Source organism: Ctenocephalides felis, unplaced genomic scaffold, assembly GCF_003426905.1.
Source record: "Ctenocephalides felis isolate EL2017-DRISC unplaced genomic scaffold, ASM342690v1 CF-g0.4_SCAFFOLD_01492, whole genome shotgun sequence".
Lineage (NCBI taxonomy): Eukaryota > Metazoa > Arthropoda > Insecta > Siphonaptera > Pulicidae > Ctenocephalides > Ctenocephalides felis.
Window position 1 is genome coordinate 12257690 of NW_020537646.1, and position 25014 is coordinate 12282703.

At 28.6% G+C, this 25014-nt stretch overlaps 4 protein-coding genes across 4 annotated transcripts; all 4 read left to right on the forward strand.

Annotated features, from left to right (window-relative positions):
- Window positions 1-4141: 4141 nt before the first annotated feature.
- On the forward strand, window positions 4142-5719 carry LOC113370035 (chymotrypsin-2-like). The gene is made up of 5 exons (XM_026610687.1): window positions 4142-4191; window positions 4463-4625; window positions 4858-5104; window positions 5222-5368; window positions 5472-5719. The coding sequence occupies exons 2-5, from the start codon at window positions 4534-4536 to the stop codon at window positions 5613-5615; spliced, it is 630 nt and encodes a 209-aa protein (XP_026466472.1). The 5' UTR covers window positions 4142-4191; window positions 4463-4533; the 3' UTR covers window positions 5616-5719.
- Window positions 5720-6757: 1038 nt separating this feature from the next.
- Window positions 6758-9168, forward strand: LOC113370844 (chymotrypsin-2-like). Its single transcript, XM_026611525.1, has 5 exons — window positions 6758-6809; window positions 6914-7091; window positions 7330-7576; window positions 8275-8421; window positions 9049-9168. Exons 1-5 carry the CDS (start codon window positions 6758-6760, stop codon window positions 9166-9168), a joined length of 744 nt encoding a protein of 247 aa, XP_026467310.1.
- Window positions 9169-10473: 1305 nt separating this feature from the next.
- On the forward strand, window positions 10474-15817 carry LOC113370845 (chymotrypsin-2-like). The gene is made up of 5 exons (XM_026611527.1): window positions 10474-10525; window positions 11229-11415; window positions 11521-11767; window positions 11972-12118; window positions 15674-15817. The coding sequence occupies exons 1-5, from the start codon at window positions 10474-10476 to the stop codon at window positions 15815-15817; spliced, it is 777 nt and encodes a 258-aa protein (XP_026467312.1).
- Window positions 15818-16367: 550 nt separating this feature from the next.
- LOC113370846 (chymotrypsin-2-like) lies at window positions 16368-22612 on the forward strand. The gene is made up of 10 exons (XM_026611528.1): window positions 16368-16480; window positions 16679-16844; window positions 17041-17284; window positions 17516-17662; window positions 18119-18258; window positions 20898-20911; window positions 21016-21199; window positions 21624-21870; window positions 22119-22265; window positions 22469-22612. Exons 1-10 carry the CDS (start codon window positions 16429-16431, stop codon window positions 22610-22612), a joined length of 1485 nt encoding a protein of 494 aa, XP_026467313.1. The 5' UTR covers window positions 16368-16428.
- Window positions 22613-25014: the final 2402 nt, after the last annotated feature.

Consider the following 25014-nt stretch of genomic DNA (forward strand, 5'->3'; position numbering starts at 1 on the left):
AACTAACAAATATTAAAATTAATTATTACAGCATTGTATAATACAAAAATGATAGTAATTGATTTTGACATATGCGTTTAATAATGTCTAATCAACGGGTAAGAGCATCAATAAAAACCAAGATTTTTTTCTATTTTTTATTCTAAACTCCATACGTTCTGGCGATAACCCTAGTCTTCATTCAGTGGAAACTAAAAAGAAAATAGTACTACGCTTTGTTTTTTAAAAAGGATATTTTAGCAAGATACTAACATGTAGCAAAATATTGTGAATTATTTGCACATTTTTTGTTGCTTTGTAAGAAATTTGAAAATACTATCCAGATAACATATTAAAATTTGCACGACAACTGAGGTCATTTGTAATAAATCGTTATGAAAGATACTTCAACGACAACATTTTTTGAATAAATTTTCTTCAAAATGTAGTATGATCAAATTAAAAATTTCTATGTTATGTTTCAATGTATTTATTCATGCAAACTGAACAGTTGATTTGATAGACCAAACTTTTAAGACTTTCGATATTAAAGCAGTTTTTGTTTCGGTAGAAATTGGAAATTTAATAAGTCAGAGTTTTATTTATAAAATATGTTTCTTACAAGGAAAATGGAGCTTTTTTAATGTATGGCTCAAATTTTAATGTCGGGTTAAAAAAATCTATGTTAATGTTTCAATGTATTATTGTGATCTATTAGAATAGTGTTATTTTTGTTGCTTAATACAAGTTGTTTCATTAAGTTTTCGCTAGTTTCACACAACGTAAATAGATCTGCAATCTGGACAATTGATTTGATAGACCAGTCTTTCAATCAAGACTTTCGATATTGAAGCAGTTTTGTTGTTCGGTAGAAATAGTGTGAGTCGTTGTGGTAAATTGTTAACAAGTCTAAGTACTAATTTATAATTGGTTTCTTACTAGAAAATAAAGCTACTTAATAAATGGCAAACAAGTGACGCCAAAGTGGGTCTCTAAATCAGATAAATTGTAATGGCCAGTAAGGTTGTTAGTTTTATTTAAGAAGTTTCGTATGTGTGTTATAAATTATATATATATATACATAATATATATATATATATATATATATATATACAATATATATATAATGGCACGATTATTTCTTCAAATATAGTTACTAGTTAAATTTCATCACCGAGTTTACCACCATTGATCTACGAAAAGGCAAAAAACTTTGCAATAGAACATAAAACCGAATAAGAACGCGAGCAAAGAGTTACTGCCTACATACACAGACTCACAATCAGATGTAATCATCAAACTTATTGTTAACATAAACCTTACCACTTTTACGACCTGTTCAACACCTCCAATCTGAAAGTAATGTCGATTTAACTCGGGTCGTATAACACGTTGGGTATGACGGTGGCGGAGACTGAAATTTTGCAAGCAGAAAGATAATTTTTCGATGAAGAAGTTATTTTTCATTCATGTATAGAATTGAAACCGTTTGATATGTGACAAATATGATGATTTACAAGAATAGGATGTATATATCATGGGGTGCCTAGCTTCACCAAGAAATCCAAGATTCAAAACAACGTTACAGGACAACCTGATATCTGACAGTAGTGATGGTGTGCAAGGAGTAGAAAGCTGTGACCAAAAATATTGCAAACATTTGGTAATAAAAACTTATGTTTTTATTGTTACTAGAGTTTTAACTGAATTCAATTTATGCACCAAATATTTACAAAACTTACATTTAATAATTTACTAAATTAATTGCAATCATCTACTGAAGAATGAACTGTATTTCGTATACCTTACTACTTTTTCATCTTATAAAACTGGTTCTAATATTGCAAAAGTAATGAGAACAAAGAAGTATTACATGTTCCGAGTAGTACGTGCACAGGATTACACGAGAGAAGATGTCATGATTGTTTGTGTTTCGCCGATTTCAAAAAAGACCTGACCTGATGCCTTCGACAAGGCAAAAGAATAGCCGGCAAATCTAGAAAGAGAGGCTGCTCCTCAGCTTCAAGTACCAATCAGTAAGCAATGACTTGCTTACGTGACCGAATTGAGAAATTGAGGCACCTTCCATCCATTCGATCACATATGGTAAAGGAAATATATATATATATATAGATATTTTTTACATATTAGTATTTTATAAATTATTTATAATATATTAAAGTACTAATAAAATGATGAGGATCAGACTAATTGATTATACTGTCACCATAAAAAGTGAAGACAACTAACTTGTGAAAGTGAAGACAACTTACTGTTTATTTTGTGCTACAATAAACTTTCAGTAAATTTCATAAAATTAACTGCTTAAATTGTGACTAAATATATATTTGCAACATGAGATAAAATTTAAAGTCTTTAGCAGTACAAAACTATATTAACTTCCCTGAGGGTAAGTTAAAGTAATCGCAAAAAATTCGGAACTATTTTACGTTTCGAAGGTTTCTGAACATTTTGCCATACCTTTAAAAAATGGATGTACGTGTGTTTCGGTGCTTTTGTTTCGGTAAAAATAGTGTGAGTAGTTGTGATAAAATTGTTAACAAGTCTAAGTCCTAATTTTTAAAATAGTTTTTTACTAGAAAAATAAAGATTTCTAATGTATGGCAAAATGTGTGAGTGTGTACGTGTGGGTACAATTTGTGTCGACGTTTTCAGGAGCACGGTTTAACCGATTTGAATGATTCAAGAATTTGATTTGTATTGACAAGAAAACGTGTTGATTAGTTTTTGTCAAAGGCAGGTCTAGCCGAGAGCCGGCGATGCGAGGCAAAAAGTGCCAATTGTGGCAACACAGTTATTTTAACCAATTTAAATGATTCAAAACAAAAAATTGATTAAATTAGAAAAACAAGGCGTTTAGATAATAATAATGTTCACTAGACATATGCACATCAAATAATCAGATATTTTTTAAAAATTTTAATAATAACATGTGCAAATAGGTACTAAAGATTTATAATGTTTAAAGTTCTCTTATATAGTTTAGACAAATTCCCTCTACCATTTAGTTTCCCAAAATTTTCGAAAATATTCTATTTAAATAAATCAAAATTATCAAAAAAAAAATGAAAAAAATAATTGTTCAACAAGAGTCTTTCGTAACATAATAAATTTATTTTATCAAAAAGTCTATAAAAATAAGTAGATTTTAAAAAGACCTCACTGTTATCAGTTCGTTTGAAGTTACATTAGACTTTAGTGCTTTAAATTTAATAATCGTTGTCTTATCATGATAATTAAAATTGCGGTAAGTGTTTTCATCGTATCTACAATATTTATACGGAAAAATGTTTGTTTACCAATAAACTTTGTTTTTGAGTATCAGCTTCTGTAATATATCATGCATAGTTCCAAGAAATCTCAAAATTTGTGAAAATACACATTCAGTTCATTTTATAAGTCGCATACTTTATAAATTAATATATCGAATATATTTTCCAATATTTATTAAAAGATAATATATATCCAATTAATTAATTAAAAGACTTCAGTAATTTTATTGAATCGTTATAATATTTAGTATTTCATTTACACTTAGTTCTTCAGACTTAATCACTATGCCTAGAAATTCTGAATAAAATTTTAGAATTCAAATATTAAAAACTAGATACATTTTCAAATCGTGGAATTAATATAAATAAGTGAATTAGTATATGATTTTTAAAAATTTGCCACGACTATTTATTTCCTATATTGGATCATTTTAAGTAATCTACAATTTATACCATAATTTATATCAGAAACTAATTTATGAGTTAGTTCAATAAACTTTGCATTTGCAATAAAAATAAATTATAATATGAAATAATCTTCACTCAAATAAAAAACTCAAACAACTATCTCGTATATTATTAAAAAATAATTAAATTAAAAAATTAAAAAATATAATTATATTTCTCCTAATATTTGCGTCACAAACTCGAGTACTTTTTCCTCGTTTATTATCAAACAATACAATTGCTGCAATTAATTTCCTAGAATTCGTTAAATCGGGCACGTTTCATTAAATAATAATTATGTAGAACCATATCAAATAGTGATTATCGGCATTAAATTTATCTCATCATTATCTTCAAGTGGTCGACACTTGGTGTATATAAGGATTGTTTCGTTAAAGTTTCGACATATAGTTTGTGAAAATGGTGAAAATAATTGCATTGTGTTTGGCTGTTTTGGCTGTTTCCGCAGCAGGTAATAATTGATAATTATTTTATAATTTATAACTACCTGGCAACAGATAGTTTATTGTTAACTTTTTTACCATTATATATAGAAATATGAGTTCACTTATTTTTTAAGCAAATGGTCGTTGCATCTGGATTATGAACAAATTGTAAGAAGTTTTGCATCCAAAAATTGACTTTCTAGTTATTTTCTAAATTCAATATCTACATGTACAAATGCAAATTTCTGAAATGGATAGTTCCAAATGTTTTTCTTTATTTTTAATCATTTTTTCCAGCGGAGCCTCTCCCAGAAAAAAGCACCCGTGTCGTAGGTGGTGTCAATGCTGCCATCGGCCAAGTACCTTTTATGGTGTCTTTGAGAACCAACCAAGGACACTTCTGTGGTGGTTCCATCATCAGCAATCGTTGGATTCTTACTGCTGCTACTTGCGTGTTAAAGTAAATATTTGGAATAAATAAATAATATATTTTAGTGACTTTGTTTAGTTGCCCTTAAACGCAAATTGATCATAAGAGCATCAGTTCAGCTAAGATTGATTTATTTTTGAAGATAAAGTATTGACCAGTGTTTTGATCATAAATTATTTTCAATATCCAAGCAGTTTGGCCTCATTTCCAAAATATCACAATAACATAGACAAAGCTCAAATTTAATTTTCAATTTTTTTAGTAAATATCCAAATGATATTCTTCTCGTCGTTGGAACCAACACTTTGAATGCTGGCGGAGTAGGATACAAAGTTGCCCAAATAATCGTTCATAACCAATTTAACCAGAACACATACCACAATAACATCGCTTTGCTAAAAACTACATCAAATATTGTATACACAAACTATGTCAAACCAGTTGGTCTGGCAAGCTATGATACACCAATTGGAGCAGTATCCACTCTGGCTGGATGGGGCTACTTATCTGTGAGTATAAAATTAGAAATTGGAAATAAATTTAGTAGACCAGATAGATTCTGGTCGAGTCTACTAAATTTGTAATTTTGTAAATATTTATTATAATTATTTTAAATTTCTTTCCAGAATGGTGGCCAAATTCCCAACTACTTGCAAATCGTTGACACGTACACCATTTCTTACGAGCAATGCAGAAATGCTTTGATCAATGTTAACCAGATTGTACCAACTCAACTTTGCACATACATTGCACCAGGAAAAGGTGCATGTGCTGTAAGTATTAATATTTTATAAATTTTCAAAGTCCAAGACTAAAAAATCTCGTCAACCCAAATTTTCGTACTTGGTTCTTAATTTTTTTTTTATTATTTTCCAGGGTGATTCTGGAAGTCCTTTGGCAGCAGGTGGCCAATTAGTGGGTATTGTTTCCTGGGGTGTCCCATGTGCCACTGGTGTCCCAGATGTCTACACCAGGGTCTATGCCTACCGCGATTGGATCAGATATTACACTGGATTTTAAATCTCCTAAACTCATCTCATTTCTTATATTGTAAATTATGTAAAAAAATATGAAAAATGTATAATGAAGATACTTGTTAAATAAAAGTTACTTTTATTAAGAAATTTGTTGTAAACTCAATATATTGTTTATTTTATTATTAAATTTAAAAAATGTTATTTGTAATTATATGATAATTTTTGTTTTATGACAAGGCAGACTTCAGACAATATATATGGCTTCAAATTTGTGATCATTTCTAAAATGCTTATTTATTCAGCTTTGTCATGTTAATAAATTACACGAATAAAATTACGTAAAATAAATAAAGATTATGTGATTTAAAACAATATCCTACAAAGAGGAACAAAATTATTTTGTATGACAAACAATCAAGGTGTAATTATTTCCTTATTGGACATAAAAAGATTATTTTCCAAATTTACTATTTAGTACTAGCAGTCTGGTAATTATATCAATTATTGAAGATCCAAAATAAAAATTAAAATAAAGAAAATACAGTCACCATCTTTCGTTCGAATTCGAACAATGAAAATATGGGTGTAAATATTGAATTTAATTCAAACTGAACAGAAATTTTTGGCTTTCGATCAACAGCATTTATTAAATTACAAATTTATATCTACATTTCACCAAACCTGTCCGTGGTTTAGTGGTAGAAGCTTTGGCCTTACAACTGCAAGGTTCCCGGTTCAATTCCTGTTCGGAAAACCAGGTATCAAGCAGTATTGATATCAAAAACAGGATTTATAGTGAAACTAGACTTTCAGGATATTGATTAAAATTAGAACAGAAAAACGACTGAGTTGCCTTTTTAAAAAGCGCTCAAAAATATGTTTGAACCACAATAGCTTTTTTAGTTCTTATCGCTGTTTAAATAGTATTACAAAATTACGAAATTTTTAATGTAATATACATAAAACATATATATATATATATATATATATATATATATATTAATATATAGATTAATACATAGAAATTATATCCATTTATATGTACATTATATCAACAACTATTATTTCTCAATCAGATTGTATATGGCGCATTTCACAATCTATCATAATTAAAATCAAATGTATTGATAATGATTCTCACAAACCAAAATTTTCAGAAATCAAAACATAATCATATATAATACAATGGCAAACGTAACTATATTTATTTTCTCAATTTTGATTGCTACAGCTCTAGGTAATAATTTAGTGGACCAATACTTTATTGATATAATATAGATCAAATATTTTTTACATATATTCAGATTTTTTTTACATATTTTAATATTATATTTTTCGCAGGTTTTCATATAAATGATCAGAAAATTGCAGAACCTAACAGCCGAGTTGCTGGTGGAGCAAACGCAGGAGTTGGCCAAGTTCCTTACCAAGTATCCATTAGATCAATTGATGGACATTACTGTGGTGGATCAATAATTGACCATCATTGGATTCTAACATCTGCTAATTGTGTTCATTTGTGAGTATAATCCAGTAAATATAAAAAAAACATTCCTCAAAAAAGATAAGCAAAAACAATACTAACTTTAAATAACATGTTTCAATGGATAGGATTTAGTTCTAGGATCAAAATCAGCACAGTGTTTTTCACAAAAGTTTCAATTTTTTATTAAATAAGTAGACCTGCATCATAATTATTATAAACTTTTATGATAATTACAATAATAAGAAATATGTATCATAAATATTTTTTTTAGAAAATCTACCAATCAAATACTGGTAGTCGTCGGAACCAACTCCATAGTAAATGGAGGCGAAGGATACAATGTGGCGCAAATTATTGTTCATCCAAATTGGAACTCAAATGATTTCACCAATGATATAGCTTTGATAAAAACAGTAGAGTACATAAAATATACCAAATTGGTCCAACCAATTATTTTGGCAAATAATGATACTTCAATAGGACAAAGCGCAGTATTGAGCGGTTGGGGCTCAACAAGTGTAAGTGTAATATTCAGTATTTTATAATTTGTAAGATTATTTTATTATCAATGTTATCACTGATATCAAGCAGTACAATTCCATAAAAAAATTGATAATTTTATTTGTTTGCCTGGATATAGCCATATTCATATTCTCTAGCTACGTTATAAATAAAAAATGGAAATAATAATTAATTTAATCACACTTTTTTAAAAATCGAACGATCTGTAGTATAATTTATGATTTTATTGAAAATGTAACATAATTAATACAGGTACTTAATTTTGTGCAACATTATTTCAGCATCTACATGTATTTATGGTATCAAATGGTACATTTCAGACCACTAGATTTACTGATTATTCGTATTTATTGTCAACCAAAATATACATTATTTTTTAAGACAATATGCTGATATTTAAGTCTTTGAGGAGTTGATCTCCAATCCTTTTTTTAACAATTTATTTTAGATGATATGGCCAAATTTTTCTTAATCTTCAAGGTGATTCCTCACTCAAATCGTTTAAATATTTGTTCGAGTAACCTGGTAAATTATCGTGATATTTTTACTTTTTTCTGTTATTACATCATTAAAAGTTGTTCAATAATGTAGGGACTAAATTCCATCACACAGCTCTACTAGATTTAGTAATCAGACATACAGTTTTGCCTGTAATACCATCTAGTATTTGATTACTTTCTTCTTGATTTTTTAGGATAATGGAGTTTTATCACAATTTCTGCAAACTCTAAATGTATTCACAATTTATGAGAATGATTGCGACTATTTAGTCTCAAATGTTCATCCTATAACTTCCAATCAAGTTTGCACGTATATGGGGCAAGGAACAGGAGCTTGCAGTGTGAGTATCCAAAATATTAATTAATTACAAACAATTCAAGAAATAAATCTGCTGATTCCCTCTGAAAGTAGGCAGATGACACAAATTGTCATTGATTTTTAAATTGTCATAAAAGTATTAATTTATCTTATAGAACTGCGCGCAATGTATTGGAAATCAACAAAACTCGAAGGACAATATTCTTTCATTTTTTCCTCTTAAACTTCAGAAAACTCGATCAGAATTTAAGAAAAAAACATCACAAGAGCTCATACCACTCTTAACTACGTCCTATTTCCAAGGCAGCCCACCCTACCTTCTGCCCCTAGGTTGACCGATATCTATTCGATGTATTTTATTGTTAGAAATTCTCTAATACTGATAATTTTTTATTTGGTGCAGCAATACCAAGGACCACTGGTAACTTTATACCAAGTTGTTTCAAACAAATAAATTTTATTTTTCTAATCCTGATCATTTTTTAATTGATGCAGCAATACCAAGGACTAATGGTATCTTTCTATCAAATTGTTTCATATAAATATAAATTTTATTTTTCTAATACTGATGATTTTTTATTTGATGCAGCAATACCAAAGATCATTGGTATCAAATTATTTTATATTAATATAGTTTTTATTTTTTCAGGGAGATTTTGGTGGACCATTGGTGTCTAACAATCGCCTTATTGGAATAGCATCATGGGGTATCAACTGCGCCGCAGGAAATCCTGATGTGTTTACTAAAGTATTTTCTTATCGTGACTAGATAAGACAACATACACGTGTTTAATTGCCTATCGGTAATTAATTAATTTTAAATAGATAAAAATGTTTTTCAAATAGATAAAAATAAAAATATCGAATTTGAAATGCTATTTTGAAAAATAAGCATGATAAATGTTTTAAAGACCTGATTTATTTAGATCCAGGCGATTACAATTTTATTATCAATAGCTAAAGTTTTTTTTAAATATATGGTCTAATTAATTTGAGCTTGTCCGTGGTTCTGTAGTAAGAGCCTTGATCTTGCAACAATAGGTTCTAGGTTATATTCCCATCTTGCACTTAAAATCAAGCAGTAATGATTTTTTGGTTTTATTGCTCAATATAGATTCAAATATGATTTCCTATTGCCCATTGCAGCAATACATCAATAACACACTATTATTAAGAGAATGGACAACTTCTGGTCCATTTGACTTCTGATAATTCTAGGTTATAAGTAAGTATAAGATCCTTGTCTTCTTATAATTGTGGATTATAAGTAACAACATCACAACAGCTTGTAGAACACTAAGAAAAATTCTAATTGCTGTTCACAATAATATTATATTATAAAAAATGTTGTAAAGAATGAGTATATTAAGTTATGTAAATTGATGTGCTAATAAAAAATATTTTAGTTTTATTGATATTATTGGAGAGTTGATTGACTTGGTAATTAATTAAAAATAATTCTGGTTCATTTCAATTTAGTCTCCTAATTGATTATTTTTAGCAAAGTTAATATCTGTAAATGCAATATTAATTTTAAAAAATTTAAAACTGGTTTTTCGTTGATATCAATGTATTGTTTTGATCAATGTATTTGTTGTTGATGTAATTAATTGAGCACATTTTATTTGAAACAATATATTATTTAAAATTGTAACTTTTGAATAAAATTAAAACAATTGCAAAACTGAAAAGTGGAGATTTAAAAAGAAATAATAAATTTTAAATGTTCTTCATTGAATTCATCTTATGTTTCTAAAATCACTGCAGACACTAAGAATTAAAATAAGCTAATGATTAATACATTTATCAAGTATCAGTTTATAAACAATTGTACTTTTTAAATCCTTTCCTTTGTATCCGACTGGAAAATTTTAATTTATCAATTCACGTAAAATTCTAATTCATTACGGTGTTGAAATAGATAAACATCTGTCTCACAATTTATTGAACCTCAATTAAAAATAATCGTAATTAAGATTAGATCAAAGTATTATCAGATTATATTATAAAAACAACATGCCATTAATTTATATATAAAGGAGAAAAATATTGAAGGAGTCATCATATTGTAAAAATGACTATGAACTTTGCATTGTGGTTTGTGACTCTTGTGTCCATCACCAGCGGTAAGCTAAATTTCTTAATAATGCTTTATAATTTCTAATTCTTCCATTCTTTAGAGCAGATTTAAGTGGAAAATGTTAAAATATTTTTAGCTATTTGTGTTTTATATTGAAAATATTTTCTTTCGATGTTACGTATAACCTTCTTAGATAGAAAGTGTTAAATGGTATTTTTGGAATAAATTTATTTGATTTCAAAAATGTATTTTTTATTTGCAAAGCAGTTTTTAGATCAAAAATTCATTGTCAAATCAGATAAAATTATTATTAATATCAGGACCTTGAATCCATAGGAAACGCATAATATATTGCAATAAACCATCACTTAAGTCAGTTTTTAATTTTCTTGGCTTTGTTATTTTTTGGTCTCGAATAAACTATCATGTATTTCTTGCAAATTTGTACTATACCACTTTGTCTATTATTAAGTATGCAATTTTTTCCAATAGTCAACAAAAATCTATAAATAATCAGAACCCCATCAAACACCAGATAATTACAATAAAATTGCTCCAAGTTGAGACAACCCAGTGACAATGACGCACAACATCTGGCAGAACTGTGATTATGGCTTTCTTACGTGAAACAATTTTCAAATATGGCTACTGCGTCTTCTTGTCCAAATATACCAATTTGTCCATATTCCCCTTTTTCATTTTTGGTATTGTGAGGTTGATATTTACAATAAGTAAATTTCTTGTTCTAGCTGATCCAATTCGTGTTTCCTCAATTGGAAATGCTAATATGGAATCTCGCGTTGTTGGTGGTGAAAACGCAGAAGTAGGAGCTGCTCCTTACCAAGTTTCTTTGAAATACAATAACGGAGCTCATTTTTGCGGAGGTGTCGTGATAACCAAAACTTGGGTGCTAACTGCTGCACGTTGTATTCACGAGTAAGAAAAATTAATCATAGAAATAAGTTATTGCAATTTATGTGAACATCACTCTCTGAATAAGCTTATATTTTTTATTACTATAGCTAGTTCTTTTTTCAACAGGGAGGAACCCGACAGTTTCACTGTGGTTGTGGGTACCAACACTTTAAATGCTGGAGGAGAAGGTTACAACGTTAAACAGATAGTTATTCATATGCAATTCAACCAAGTTTATCTTTTGAACGACATTGGTTTGATCGAAACCAAATCACCAATACAATTTCATGATCTGGTTAAGCCAATCTCAGTTCCCAATATGCATGTTGAAGATGGCACGAGAGTTACTCTTTTTGGATGGGGAAATTTAACGGTAATAATTGATTGTAATTCAATCTATGGAAATAGTAGTAAGGTACACTAAAATACATTTCATTGATAAACAATTCATGGATAAATATATTCAATTCAGGTCTTTTACAGACAATACAAAAAAGATACGAGAAGTTTTTCATTGTCCTTTTTGTTTTCGCTTGAAAATCAGATTTGCTAATGTTGTGTCTTTTATTTATTTTAGGCTGAAGGACATATGCCAAACCATTTACAAACAATAGATTTGTTAACAATAAATCTGAGCGAATGTTCCCGATTATTGCCTGAACCAAGTATGATCAGTACTAAACACATTTGCACTTTTGTTTCATATGGAAAAGGACTTTGCAATGTGAGTAGTATATATAAGCAAGATATTTTGATAATTAATATATCTATATATTTCAATATTTTTTGGGACATTTTATTAAATTATTTTTTATTTTTTTATAGGGTGACACAGGAGGTCCTTTAGTTGTCGATGGAAAATTAGTCGGCCTGGTCTCCTGGAGTAAATCCTGTGCTGTCGGATTACCCGATGTATTTACTAGAATTTCTCCATACATTGGATGGATTAGACATTACAGTGGGATAGAATAATTATTATATTTTATATATTCGAAATATAGATTTAGAATTTTTTTACTGTTATTAGATATGCATAAATAGTTTAGTTGTAGAGCTATATAATTGTGATAAGTCATGATATTATAGATTTGCTTGTAGAATTAATATTGCTTTGCTTTTATATTTTTTATATTATATTAAATTAATCAATATGCAATATATTATAAATCTTGAATGAAGACTACTGCAAAATATATTATCTTTTGAAATATGATATAGAGTTATTTATTTTGAAACATTGTATGTAATAACTTATTTATCACTTATTTGGAAAATGCATAATTTTAAACTCTGACATAATTTGCTGTGACGCAAATAAGATGCAATTAGTGTTAAAAAAAATTTGATGGTATATAAGATAAATTTGTAGTACTTCCGAAGTCTAAAATTTAATTATTATGTTTTAATTTTGATTTATTGCCTTTTTCTAATTTTCAATATGTTGATATTGTAAACCGTAAACGAATTTGGTGTTTAAATGAAAATTTTACGATTTTTCGAATCGTATTTAAATGAAAATTAGAGATATATTTTTTGAAAAATTGCAACTATTTTAACATATTATACTTCAAATAATTATTTATGAGACAGTTGGAAAAAAATTAAATCACTATAGCACAAGCATTTCAATAACCTATTTTTTATACAAATTAATGATAAATTTATGTCCAATACTTGAAAATTTTTTACATCTTTTTAGTAAATGAAATGTCTTCTGTATTACAACGGAATTATTATTTTTAAAAAATATTTCTCCTATAAATACCTTGTTTTTAGAATTATTATCACTACGAGAACGATTATATTCTAATTTAATTATACCTTTAGATCGAATGATTACAATCATCAGTAATTATTTTTAAGAAATTGGGTTAAAAATCCAGATTATTGATAAATAAGTTATATCATCAGGGTTTTTCAGAGATTTCGGTTAATCTAATGTATTGGTTTTCGATAATTGTTATGATTGTATAGATCAGTACAAAAATATTGCGCTGTAATCTTTTTGATATCGTTTCTAAATATCACTTTTAAAATTAATTATGAAAAAAAACTATGTATGCAAAATGCATTAGAAATATGAAAAAATCAATTACTTATGATTAAGTACACAAGAAATATCCAGCTTAGTTCTATTTTTTACCCAGTTTTATTTCAAATGAAGAAATTTCAGAATATGTATGCTGTAATTTTAAAAACTTTACTTCACAACTTTGTAATAGACCTTTAACGTTCTATATAGGTAAAATATTTCAAGGAATAAATGTATGTGCCAATTCTGCCTTAAAATATACCAATGTTATGGCAAGGCTATGCAACGTGTTAGTTTTCATATAAAATCGTACTAAATACTGTCAAAATGCCATGTATTTGATATACAATCAGGTTTTTTACATATAAAATGCAACTTCACTCATATGGTATTAAGCAATATGAGAAAGATCCAGTCATTTTTTTTTAGATTTTTTAGTTTTCCAGGTTTCATTTTCAAAAATATAACATTTCATAATAAGCCCAATTCTTCCTAATTAAAAAAAAAAATAAGACCTTGATTGATTATCAAACAAACTATTATCGTTCTAGATTCAAATCTGTACATTGACAAATCCAATTCTTAATAATGGATTTAAGATTAAAATATCGTATCAATTTTTATCATTCATATGCGATTCAGCAATATATAAATAGAAGTAATTCTGCATTTTGTCGAAATTGTTACAATGTCGAAAATCGTAGCTCTGTGTGTTTTGGCTTTGGCCGTCTGCGCCTCAGGTAAGAAAAAAATTAATATAATAAAACCTGTGTAAAATATTATTTAATTTACTACCACCAAAGGCAAATCTTCAGTTGATCATAATAGAAACAAAAATTTAGGATCAATTAAGAAGTCCACAACAAAATTAAAGAAATCACTCCTTTCTATATATTATGTATCAATTTTTATTTTAGCTGATCCAATCAAAAATGCCGAAAAATACAAGGAATTAGTTGATAGCCGTGTCGTTGGTGGTGTCAATGCCGCCATTGGAGCAGCTCCTTACCAAGTGTCCTTAAGGACCAACCAAGGACATTTCTGCGGTGGTGTCATCATCAGCAGCACATGGGTTCTTACTGCTGCTCACTGTCTTGATGGGTAAGATCATAAATAATCTAACATCTAATAAATCTGCATTTAAACAAGAAATGCGATTCATGGTTGCTAGCAGTTAACGTGAAATTTGGTTTAAACATCATATTTTGGCACCAGTTTTGTGCAAACCTTCATTGTACTTCTAAATTGCACTCATTTCTGTGGCATGATACAGTTTCTCTCAAAATCTGGTTTTAGTTAGAGACAGAACCTGCTATTATTCTTGATTTAGGTAACTTCTGTCATTATTGTCAATATTTTCTTTACATTTTCTTATTTTTTCAGCCAAACTCCAAGCAACTTGCTCGTCGTCGTAGGAACTAACACCTTGAACGCCGGTGGTGTAGGTTACAGAGCCAGACAATTGTACATCCACAATTTGTTCAACTACCAACAATTGCACAATGACATTGGTTTAATCCAACTGTCAAGTCCAATCCAATTCACCAATGTAGTAAAAGCTATCCCAATGGCTAGCTTTGACACACCTGCCAACACCAGAGTAACTTTGACTGGATGGGGATACTTATCGGTAAGTAATAGATAAAAATAATTTACTAATTAAACTGCTTTCGATTCAAATTAACAAGTAATAACTGCAACAGAAAGATATTGCTATTTTTATCTGACGATATGATTAAATCGAATTAAATTACTTGTTTTGGAAAATTTTTCGCTCCTGTTACTATAAATTCTTTGAGTTGCCAAGGGCGCTAAGCATACTAATAGATGACAATTAAGATTTTTTATGTATGGAATGATTTTCTGATTTTTAGGCTGGAGGACAAATCCCTAACTACTTGCAAACTGTCGACTTGTTCACAATTTCCTACCAACAATGTGCTCAATCCTTGAACCACTTGCACCCAATTGCTACTTCTCAAATCTGCACATTCATCTCAGTTGGAAAAGGCGCATGCAATGTAAGTAAAATAAATATTGAAAAGAATGATTAACGTACAGAATTTTCTTGAGACATGACTTATTCGTTCATGACATCATATATTTTATAACTACAAAAAAGTCCTTTTCTATCATTGCCTAACTTTGAACAGTTCCACGTTCTACGTTCTAGGATTTTCAATCCTAGGTGAAAACAAAGTGATCTTTAGCATTTTGTTATTAAACATTATTTTTTCTATTATCCAGGGTGACTCTGGTGGCCCATTGGTAGCCAATGGACAATTAGTTGGTTTGGTGTCATGGGGACAACCATGTGCCAGAGGCTTACCCGATGTCTTCACCAAGGTCTACGCTTACCGCGATTGGATCAGATACTACACCGGATTCTAAATGAAATTATTTGTGATGTTAGAAAAATAAACAAAACTTTTACACAAAAATTATATTCTGTATGCTTGCATCATCTACATTTAGATTCATCTCGAATTTTTTAAATAAATTTTAACATGGCAAGAGTGACTTCAAATCTATTTTTGTGCTAACAATGATGTTTGAAAGAGGTGTTGCAAAATTATGAGGAATGGAAAAATCTAGTCTAAAAAGTATATTAATAATAATAAAAAGCTAAAAATTAAATTTGTGATTTGATTTATTTAGTTTTTTAAGTTTGATTAAATGATGATTATTCAACAATTGCAATTGCAGATAAGCAATTCATAATATCAAACCGATTCATAATACCAAAATATAATAAATTAATCAAATTGAAAAAAACATTGATAAAAGCCTAAAAATGAATTTTGCTGTTTAATTTATTTTTAGCAAAAGTGTCAACCGCAAATCTGTGCAAAATTCATGCAATTATCATCAAATTATTCCTCATGTAAGTGAGTGTATAATCTTATCAATTTCTTGTGAGATAAATATTATTCCAAGGTTTAAAATGTAAAGTACATCAAAATAATTATTTTTAATTAAATTAAACTGAATAACTTTGCAAGATGGCAACAAATCTGTTTTCTCTTGCTATAGTGTTATTTATCTCTACTTCAGGTAAGTTGAAACTAATTAAAATTGTATTATCCTTCTGAGTTGTTATTAATTAAAATTTACAAAATTATTATGTATCATTCAGAAAATTTTGTTTGTGCAAGACATAAGTTGTCTTTGGTCAAATATTAAAATTATTTAAAAACTTTTATTTACTATTTACAAAATTATAATTGGAATAAATTTATTTCAATGTTTTAGGTGAATCAGCGCATATTTTGCATGGATCTCGAATATTAGGAGGAGAAAATGCAAAACTCGGAGATGCTCCTTACCAAGTATCATTAAGAGATAATTTTGGACATTTTTGTGGAGGTTCTATCATCAGTGAAAATTTCGTGATTACAGCTGCTCATTGCCTTGATGGGTACGCAAAATAAATCATATAATCATAGGAAACTACATTTTTAGAAAAATATTTCTGATGTACTGTTTAAATAGATCATAAATAGACTCACACCTAACTGTTCCCTGTGTTTTCAAATGAATCAATACCTAATTGTTTTATGCAAATATTACAATAATTATAACACATTTAACTTTTCTAAAATTTTCAATTTCAGATACACAGTAAGCAAATTTAAAGTAGCAACTGGCACAATCGAGTATGGTAAAGGAGGTGACGAATATAAAGTTATCAACTTTGTTGTCCGGGATGACTTTCAATATGTAAAATTAGAAAATGATATTGCTATAGTACAAATAGATGGATCCTTCAAATTTAATGACTACGTGAAGCCTATAAAATTGCCAAATGAGGATACTAAAGTTGGCACAGATGTTGTCTTAACTGGATGGGGAAAAATGGTAAGAGAAAAAGAAATTATGTTGTAACAGAATAATCGTATAGGTATTATATTTTATGGGATTATTATAATGTAATTATGCCAATCAACAAAATTAATATTATTTTAATCGTAACTTTTTTTAAATAAAATTTGTAAGATCTATCAATCCTACTTGGGTAAATTTTACTCATATTAACTCTACAAGAGTATGATCATACAAAGTTTTATATCCACAAAATAATTCTTTTAGGAAGGCGGTAAAAATCCAGAAACTCTACAAATCTTGAACTTAAAAACAATTGATCAAGAAGAATGCAAAAATGCTTTGGCAGAAGTAAACACAGTTCTTCCAAGTCAAATTTGTACCTATGTTGGTGTAGGCAAAGGAGCTTGTCAGGTAAAATATTGATTCAAGTAAGATGTATGATTAGTAAAACAGAAGGGGTGAAATATTCAAATTCTTGTTTATGGAAAATATCACAAGCCGCAAATTTTAGTGGTAAATATTTTCTTTATGAATTTTTGTCTACCATTTTATTTATCAGCTCTATCTTAGTAACTGACTATAAAAGTTGATAAACGATGATAAAGTAGTTATTAACGACGTAGATAATACTTTACAACTTGAGCATAATTATAATGCAAGTTATTTTGTATTTGACGTGAAAATATTCGGGATTTGGGTATCATTTCAGCAAAACATTCGAATACATACGAGTGAATATATTGTTAATAAATTTGCAAAAATATACAAATTGTTTCTTCGATATTTTTCACAAAATTAAAAAAATGGCGTTATAAGGTGAGTCAAAGGATATGATTTTTTATATAAAACTATTTATTATCTTTTCAGGGAGATTCAGGCGGTCCCTTGGTATCAAATGGAGAACTCATAGGGATCGTTTCTTGGGGCAAACCATGTGCAGTAGGAAAACCAGATGTCTTTACCAGAGTATATTCATATCGTGATTGGATTAAAAGATACACCGGAGTGTAGTTTATTCAAATTTAATTGTTTATAAAACTCTTGAATAAATGAACTTGGAAAAATAATATAAAGTATTTCCAACAAGAATAACACAAAGTGATATAAATAAATGAATACGAAGAAATTTATAAAGCAAATTATTTTTACTGTTGATGGCCAAGACATAATTAACTTCCCGAAGGAGAAGTTTATGTTTTCATCAAAAAATCCGAATCGCTAATTTTATGTTTTCTCGACGTTTCGAGCCATTCTGAATCGAATGAGACCAAATTTGGAAAAAGTATGTGTGTGTGTGTGTGTGTGTATGTGTGTGTGTGTGTGTGTGTGAACAGATTTTTTGCCGTAAATCGACGTTTTCTCCAAAACGGTTGGACCGATTTCAAAAATTTAAAAGCCATTTGATGTATCTCGATGAGGACTATCGTCTCTGAGTTTTGTGCGGCGATCGGCCGGGCCGTTTCTTTGTAAATTGCAGAAAAGTGAAAAATTTTTCGTCCACGTTTTAGCCCGCAATTCTGAATCGATTCTGAAAATTCAAAAACCGTTCGATAGATATTGGTTGGGAATCGTGCTGATTAGTTTTTGGTAAAGATCGGCCGGGCCGTTTTCTTGTAATAAAGTTTAAAAAAAAAAAAAAATTGACAATTTTTATGATTATTTTTTTGACGATAGATACCACAGTCTTCTAGGTCATACTAAAATATTACGGCCCTACGACAACTGGTTCAGCTTTAAAAATTCGTCAAAGTTTGCAAAAATCAGTATGGTCTTTTTGGCATTTGTCAAAATTAGACTTTTGATCGACGTTTTCTCAAAAACGCCTGAACCGATTTTAGAAATTTCAAAGCCATTTGATGTATTTCGGTGAGGACTATCGTTTGTCAGTTTTGTGCAACGATCTGCCAAGCCGTTTCTTCGTAATTTGAAAAAAAGTGTTGAACTTTTCGTCCACATTTAAGCTCATCCTACCGAACCGATTTTAAAAAATCAAAAACTGTTCGAAAGATATTAGTTGGGAATGATGCTGATTAATTTTAGGTGAAAATCTACCGAGCCGTTTTCTTGTAATTAAATGTTGAAAAAAAGTGTTAAATTTTCGTCCACATTTAAGCTCATCCTACCGAACCGATTTTAAAAAATCAAAAACTGTTCGAAAGATATTAGTTGGGAATGATGCTGATTAATTTTAGGTGAAAATCTACCGAGCCGTTTTCTTGTAATTAACTGTTGAAAAAAAGTGTTAAATTTTCGTCCACATTTAAGCTCATCCTACCGAACCGATATTAAAAAATCAAAAACTGTTCGAAAGATATTAGTTAGGAATGATGCTGATTAATTTTAGGTGAAAATCTACCGAGCCGTTTTCTTGTAATTAAATGTTGAAAAAAAGTGTTAAATTTTCGTCCACATTTAAGCTCATCCTACCAAACCGATTTTAAAAAATCAAAAACTGTTCGAAAGATATTAGTTGGGAATGATGCTGATTAATTTTAGGTGAAAATCTACCGAGCCGTTTTCTTGTAATTAAATGTTGAAAAAAAGTGTTAAATTCTCGTCCACATTTCAGCTCATCCTACCGAACCGATTTTAAAAAATCAAAAACTGTTCGAAAGATATTAGTTGGGAATGATGCTGATTAATTTTAGGTGAAAATCTACCGAGCCGTTTTCTTGTAATGAACTGTTGAAAAAAAAATTGAAGCCGATTTTCATGGAACTTTTTTTGGCGATATACATCATGGTCTTATAGAACTTACTGTAATGCTACGGCCTTACAACAAGTAGTTTAATTTTAAAAATTCGTCAAACTTTGCTAGAATTATTATCGTTTTTTTTTTTAAAGTAGGATTGATGAAGTATATTATTTACACATTTTTTTGATCAAGTCGATTATTTACACATATCGGGAAGTTCATGTAATTTGCCTCAAGGCTAAATACCAAACCAACTAGTTTGAAAAATATTTTCAGCAATAACTTTTTTAACATGTTACATATCATTGTAATTAGTATCATGGAAACAATACTCGCTCAAAAATAACTTTTGATAAAAATTGGAAAATTTTTAAAAAAATAGATGCTTACACTTGGCTATTTATATCTAACAAATTTGACTGACACAAAAGTTAACATATTTTTGGAAGTTGGATTAATTATATTTAATTATTATTATTTGATAATTCAAGTCAAATAAGTGTAGTATCAATTTTAGATTCATATCTCCCACAAGGGCTGATTCCAATTTGAATTCCAAATGATGAATTTAAGATTAAATTATCATATCGCTTTTTATCATCCATATGCGATTTGGTGGCATATAAATAGAAATAATTTTTCTTTCGCCAAAAATGTTGCAATGTTGAAAATTTTAGCTCTTTGTGTTTTGGTTTTGGCCGCCTGTACCTTTGGTAAGAAATTAATAATTATGTAAACTATTTATAGATTATTTTTACAAAATATTGTTTTATTCAATACTTATAATAAATTAAGAAACAAATTCTTAATCACAAAAAAAATTCTAATAACAAAAATTGGGTTGAATTAAATTCGTTGTAATTCAATTCAGCTTACCAGAATATTTTAGAAGCATTTAAAAAATTATTTATTTAGTTCATAATTTGTTGCTCATACTAGTTAATGTTGTAGAATTATGAATAATTGTAAAATAACCAAAAAACTATAATTAATTTAGGGAAAATAATAAATAAATATATAAAATTAATCTATTTCTCTAAATTTGAAGATAACTTTCTTCTTTTTATAGCTGATCCAATTAAGAATGCCAAAAAATACAAGAAAGTAGTTGATAGTCGAGTCGTTGGTGGTGTCAATGCTGCCATTGGGGCAGCTCCTTACCAAGTATCCTTAAGGTCTAGCCAAAGACATTTCTGCGGTGGTGTCATCATCAGCAGCACATGGGTTCTTACTGCTGCTCACTGCCTTGACCGGTAAGTTCACAAAATATCCAAAATTTATTCAACTTTTTTTTGATAAGCAACATTTGGATGATCCTAAATATATTTTTCTGAATGGCTTGTATGAACGCATATATTTATGGAAATTGGTTGCTTGTTACTGGAGGATGTTGAATGTGAAATTTGATTTCATCATCCAATTTCAGTCTCGGTACTATGCAGAATTATTTTGTTTCCTTGGATTCCTCTTATTTATTTTAAAAGTACTCTGCAGTAATTACGATTCTGCTATAAATAATACAGTGTCTTTGGAAATTAATCTGGCATAATTTCTTAGATATCAAATGAGTGCACTTAAATTGCATTTGTAGTTAGGCTCTGCATTTTCTTGATGCTGCAACTGATTTTGCCCCCTTACATAAGTTGACCAAGTATTTTCTATTTTTCAATTTTTTAGCCAAGATGCATCCATCGTGGTCGCAGTTGTTGGAACAAACACCTTGAACAGTGGTGGCGTAAGTTACAAAGCTAAACAATTGTACACCCACGAATTGTACAACTATCAAGAATTTTATAACGACATTGGTTTAGTCCAGCTGGCATGTCCAATCCAATTTACCAACTTGGTAAAACCAATCCCAATGGCTAGCTTTAATACACCTGCTGGAACCAGAGCAACTATGACTGGATGGGGATACTTATCGGTAAGAACAAAAACAGTTTATAAAATGAAGATCATTCAATTGATATTAACAGGTAGTGTTATTGACTGTCATCAGAAAGTTGTTGCTATTTCTAATTTGATGATATAAATGGAGCACATTTAAGAGACGATTGTTTAGAAATTTCTTCTTCTTGGTAGCAATCAATTGTTGTGGCATAAAAAGCAGTAATGTACCTTGTCTACTTTTTAAATGTGTAGTTCTCATAATATATTTTTTTGCATTTTCAGGCTAACGGACAAATCCCCAACAGCTTGCAAACCATCGACTTGAACATAATTTCCCACCAAGAATGTTCTCAATCAATGAACCAATTACGACCAATTATCACTTCTCAACTCTGCACATTTGTGTCATTCGGAAAAGGAACATGCAATGTAAATAACAATTATATTAAATCATTTTTATTTTAACTTATATTTAATTTTTCATCTAATTATGCTGAAGTCATTGCGCTTTCTGTAACTTGTATTATCTCATACGAACTTTATAAAGCCTAAAATAAGACACTTCAATCCTGGGTAACAAATAAAATGATCTTCAATATGGCAATATTAATACTGATTTTTATATTTTCCAGGGTGACTCTGGTGGCCCATTGGTAGCCAATGGACAATTAGTTGGTCTGGTGTCTTGGGGAAGACCATGTGCCCTCGGCTTACCAGATGTTTTCACCAAAGTTTACGCTTACCGCGATTGGATCAAAAAATACACTGGATTCTGAATGAAATTTTTTATGGTTTTGAAGAAATATATAATTTTTACAATAAGTTTGATTATTTTGAAAGCTTATATCTTGTAAAACTTGATAGCTCTAGTATTAAGACAATTTCAAACTTGATCTAAAACCGAAAAGTGGTCCTAAAATTTTCATGCTTCAACAACCAATGAATCTGAAAAATTGTAAAAACTAATCCAGAAGGATTATATAGGTCAAATAGGTCCTTTATAAGTGTAAAATGAACCCAGAAGTTAAATAGCCACAAAATAAATTTTGTGATTAAATTAAATTGTTTTTGATAAATTTATTGAATGGCTGTTAATATTTAAAAAATTGTGGTTCGTAAGATTGAACAATAGTATATAATCTAGTCCAAAGGTTATAAAACAACTGAAAAACATTTTGTGATTATATTCAAGACATTAACATATTAAGATATAAGATATTTTGAAAACACTTTTAACTACGATTTCTTTGCCTTACAATATAAATTTGTATTTAATGCCTTGTGGACGATATCGGAGCAAAACTTCTAAATTCAACAAGAAATTAACAGAAAATTTATAAAATATCAAAATATATCCAAATTATTCATTAGTCTACAATAATTAGGTAAACTACTTTTTCATCAAAATTGATATTTATTATGTACTTTATTATAATGTTATATGCAAATATACTTCTAACCAAACAACAAACCTATGGTACTAAAAATCGCGAAAGATAGAGCTACTGATTTTATTATTTTCATCGTTATCGTTCTGTACAAAACCATAGAAATTTACTGTTTCATTACTAACTAACTAATTAGTTATTACTAAGATTCAAAAAAAACTTAGTTGGTTATTGAAACAAAAAACATTCACAAAGATCAAAAGATTGTGATCCTTGGTCATTTCTCTTGTTTATGCATTTTTAGAAAAATTGTTATTTGCATGTATAATATTTTTGGCTTTACATTTCTATAGACGTATTTAGCAATATCATAACCCACTTCTCAATTATATAAAAAGTATAAATTTGTTATAATTTTGATAGGATTTTTGAACTCTGAGGTCAATACTCTATAATCAACATAGTATATTTCAGTCTTCAAGTTTAGTGGCTTTACCAATCGGCTGTGTAAATATAATTTTATCACAATTCTAAAAAAAACTTAGCAAAAACAGTAAAATATATATAACACTAATTTGGCACTGAAATTAGTAAATATACAAAATTTTAAGAGAAATTTTCAGAGGTCGATGACCCTCCGACTTATAAATAAAGGAAAGTACTACATGATAAAACATTATGATATTTACTCCAAATATTTGTACTATTTGCCAAGTATATATGTAAAAATATATATAAAGCAATAAATTCTATAAGATTTCGAGGATAGAAGTCATTTTAAGGATAATAGAATCGTATTAATAAGATTTTGTTTTAATTCGCCTCTTTTATATGCAATTTTATAGACTCAATTCAACGAAAATTATTTCTAAAACTGGCTTACAATAAATTGGTACAGTTTAGATCTGCGGTTTTCAACCTGTGAGGTGCGCTTCCTCAGGGGGAATAGGCGTAGGGCACTTTCTCAAAATACTATTTTCGAAAATAAACCAAAAATTTTGAAAAGATACAAATTATTTTTAAAATTTAAAAAAAAAATTTATGCATATTTTTACATAATATTGCATATTAAATTGTAGTCTGATAATATCTATTGATTATTTATGAAATAAAATTAATAAAAAAATTAAGGTGGGGGCAACAATTTTTTTTATTAGAGCCTGAGGACTCGGTGCAAAAAATGGTTGGAAACCACTGGTGTAAATATTTATATTAGTTTTAAGTAGGAATATATAAAAGTTATTGCATAGCAATAAAATAAGAAATCAATTCAACTTGAACAAATTTTATTGCATATTTTATATTATATTCAATATTACAATACTATTATTTATATAATTTATATTATATTACTTTTCGAACTATTGCAGATGTAAATATATTTATCTTTGTAATTATAAATAATTGAATTTTAGTTTCATAAAATATACGATTCTTTAGACACGTTAGTAATATTTTTTACAGGGTTAAATAATATTAAAATAAACCAATAATAAATTTTTACAGTTCCTATATGTAATTCCTGTGTAGTTAGATTTGTATCGAGATAAATAAAATTAAAAATATTATTATTATATATTACTATACTATTATTTATATTACTATATTACTTTTTGAACTATTGCAGATATAGATATAGGTGTATTTTTTTTATCTTTATAATTATAAATACTTAGTTTTTAGTTTCATAGAATATATGATTCATTAGAAATATTAGTACATTTTTTACAGGGTCAAGTAATATTAAAATGAACCAATATTAAATTTACACAGGTCTTATAAAATATATA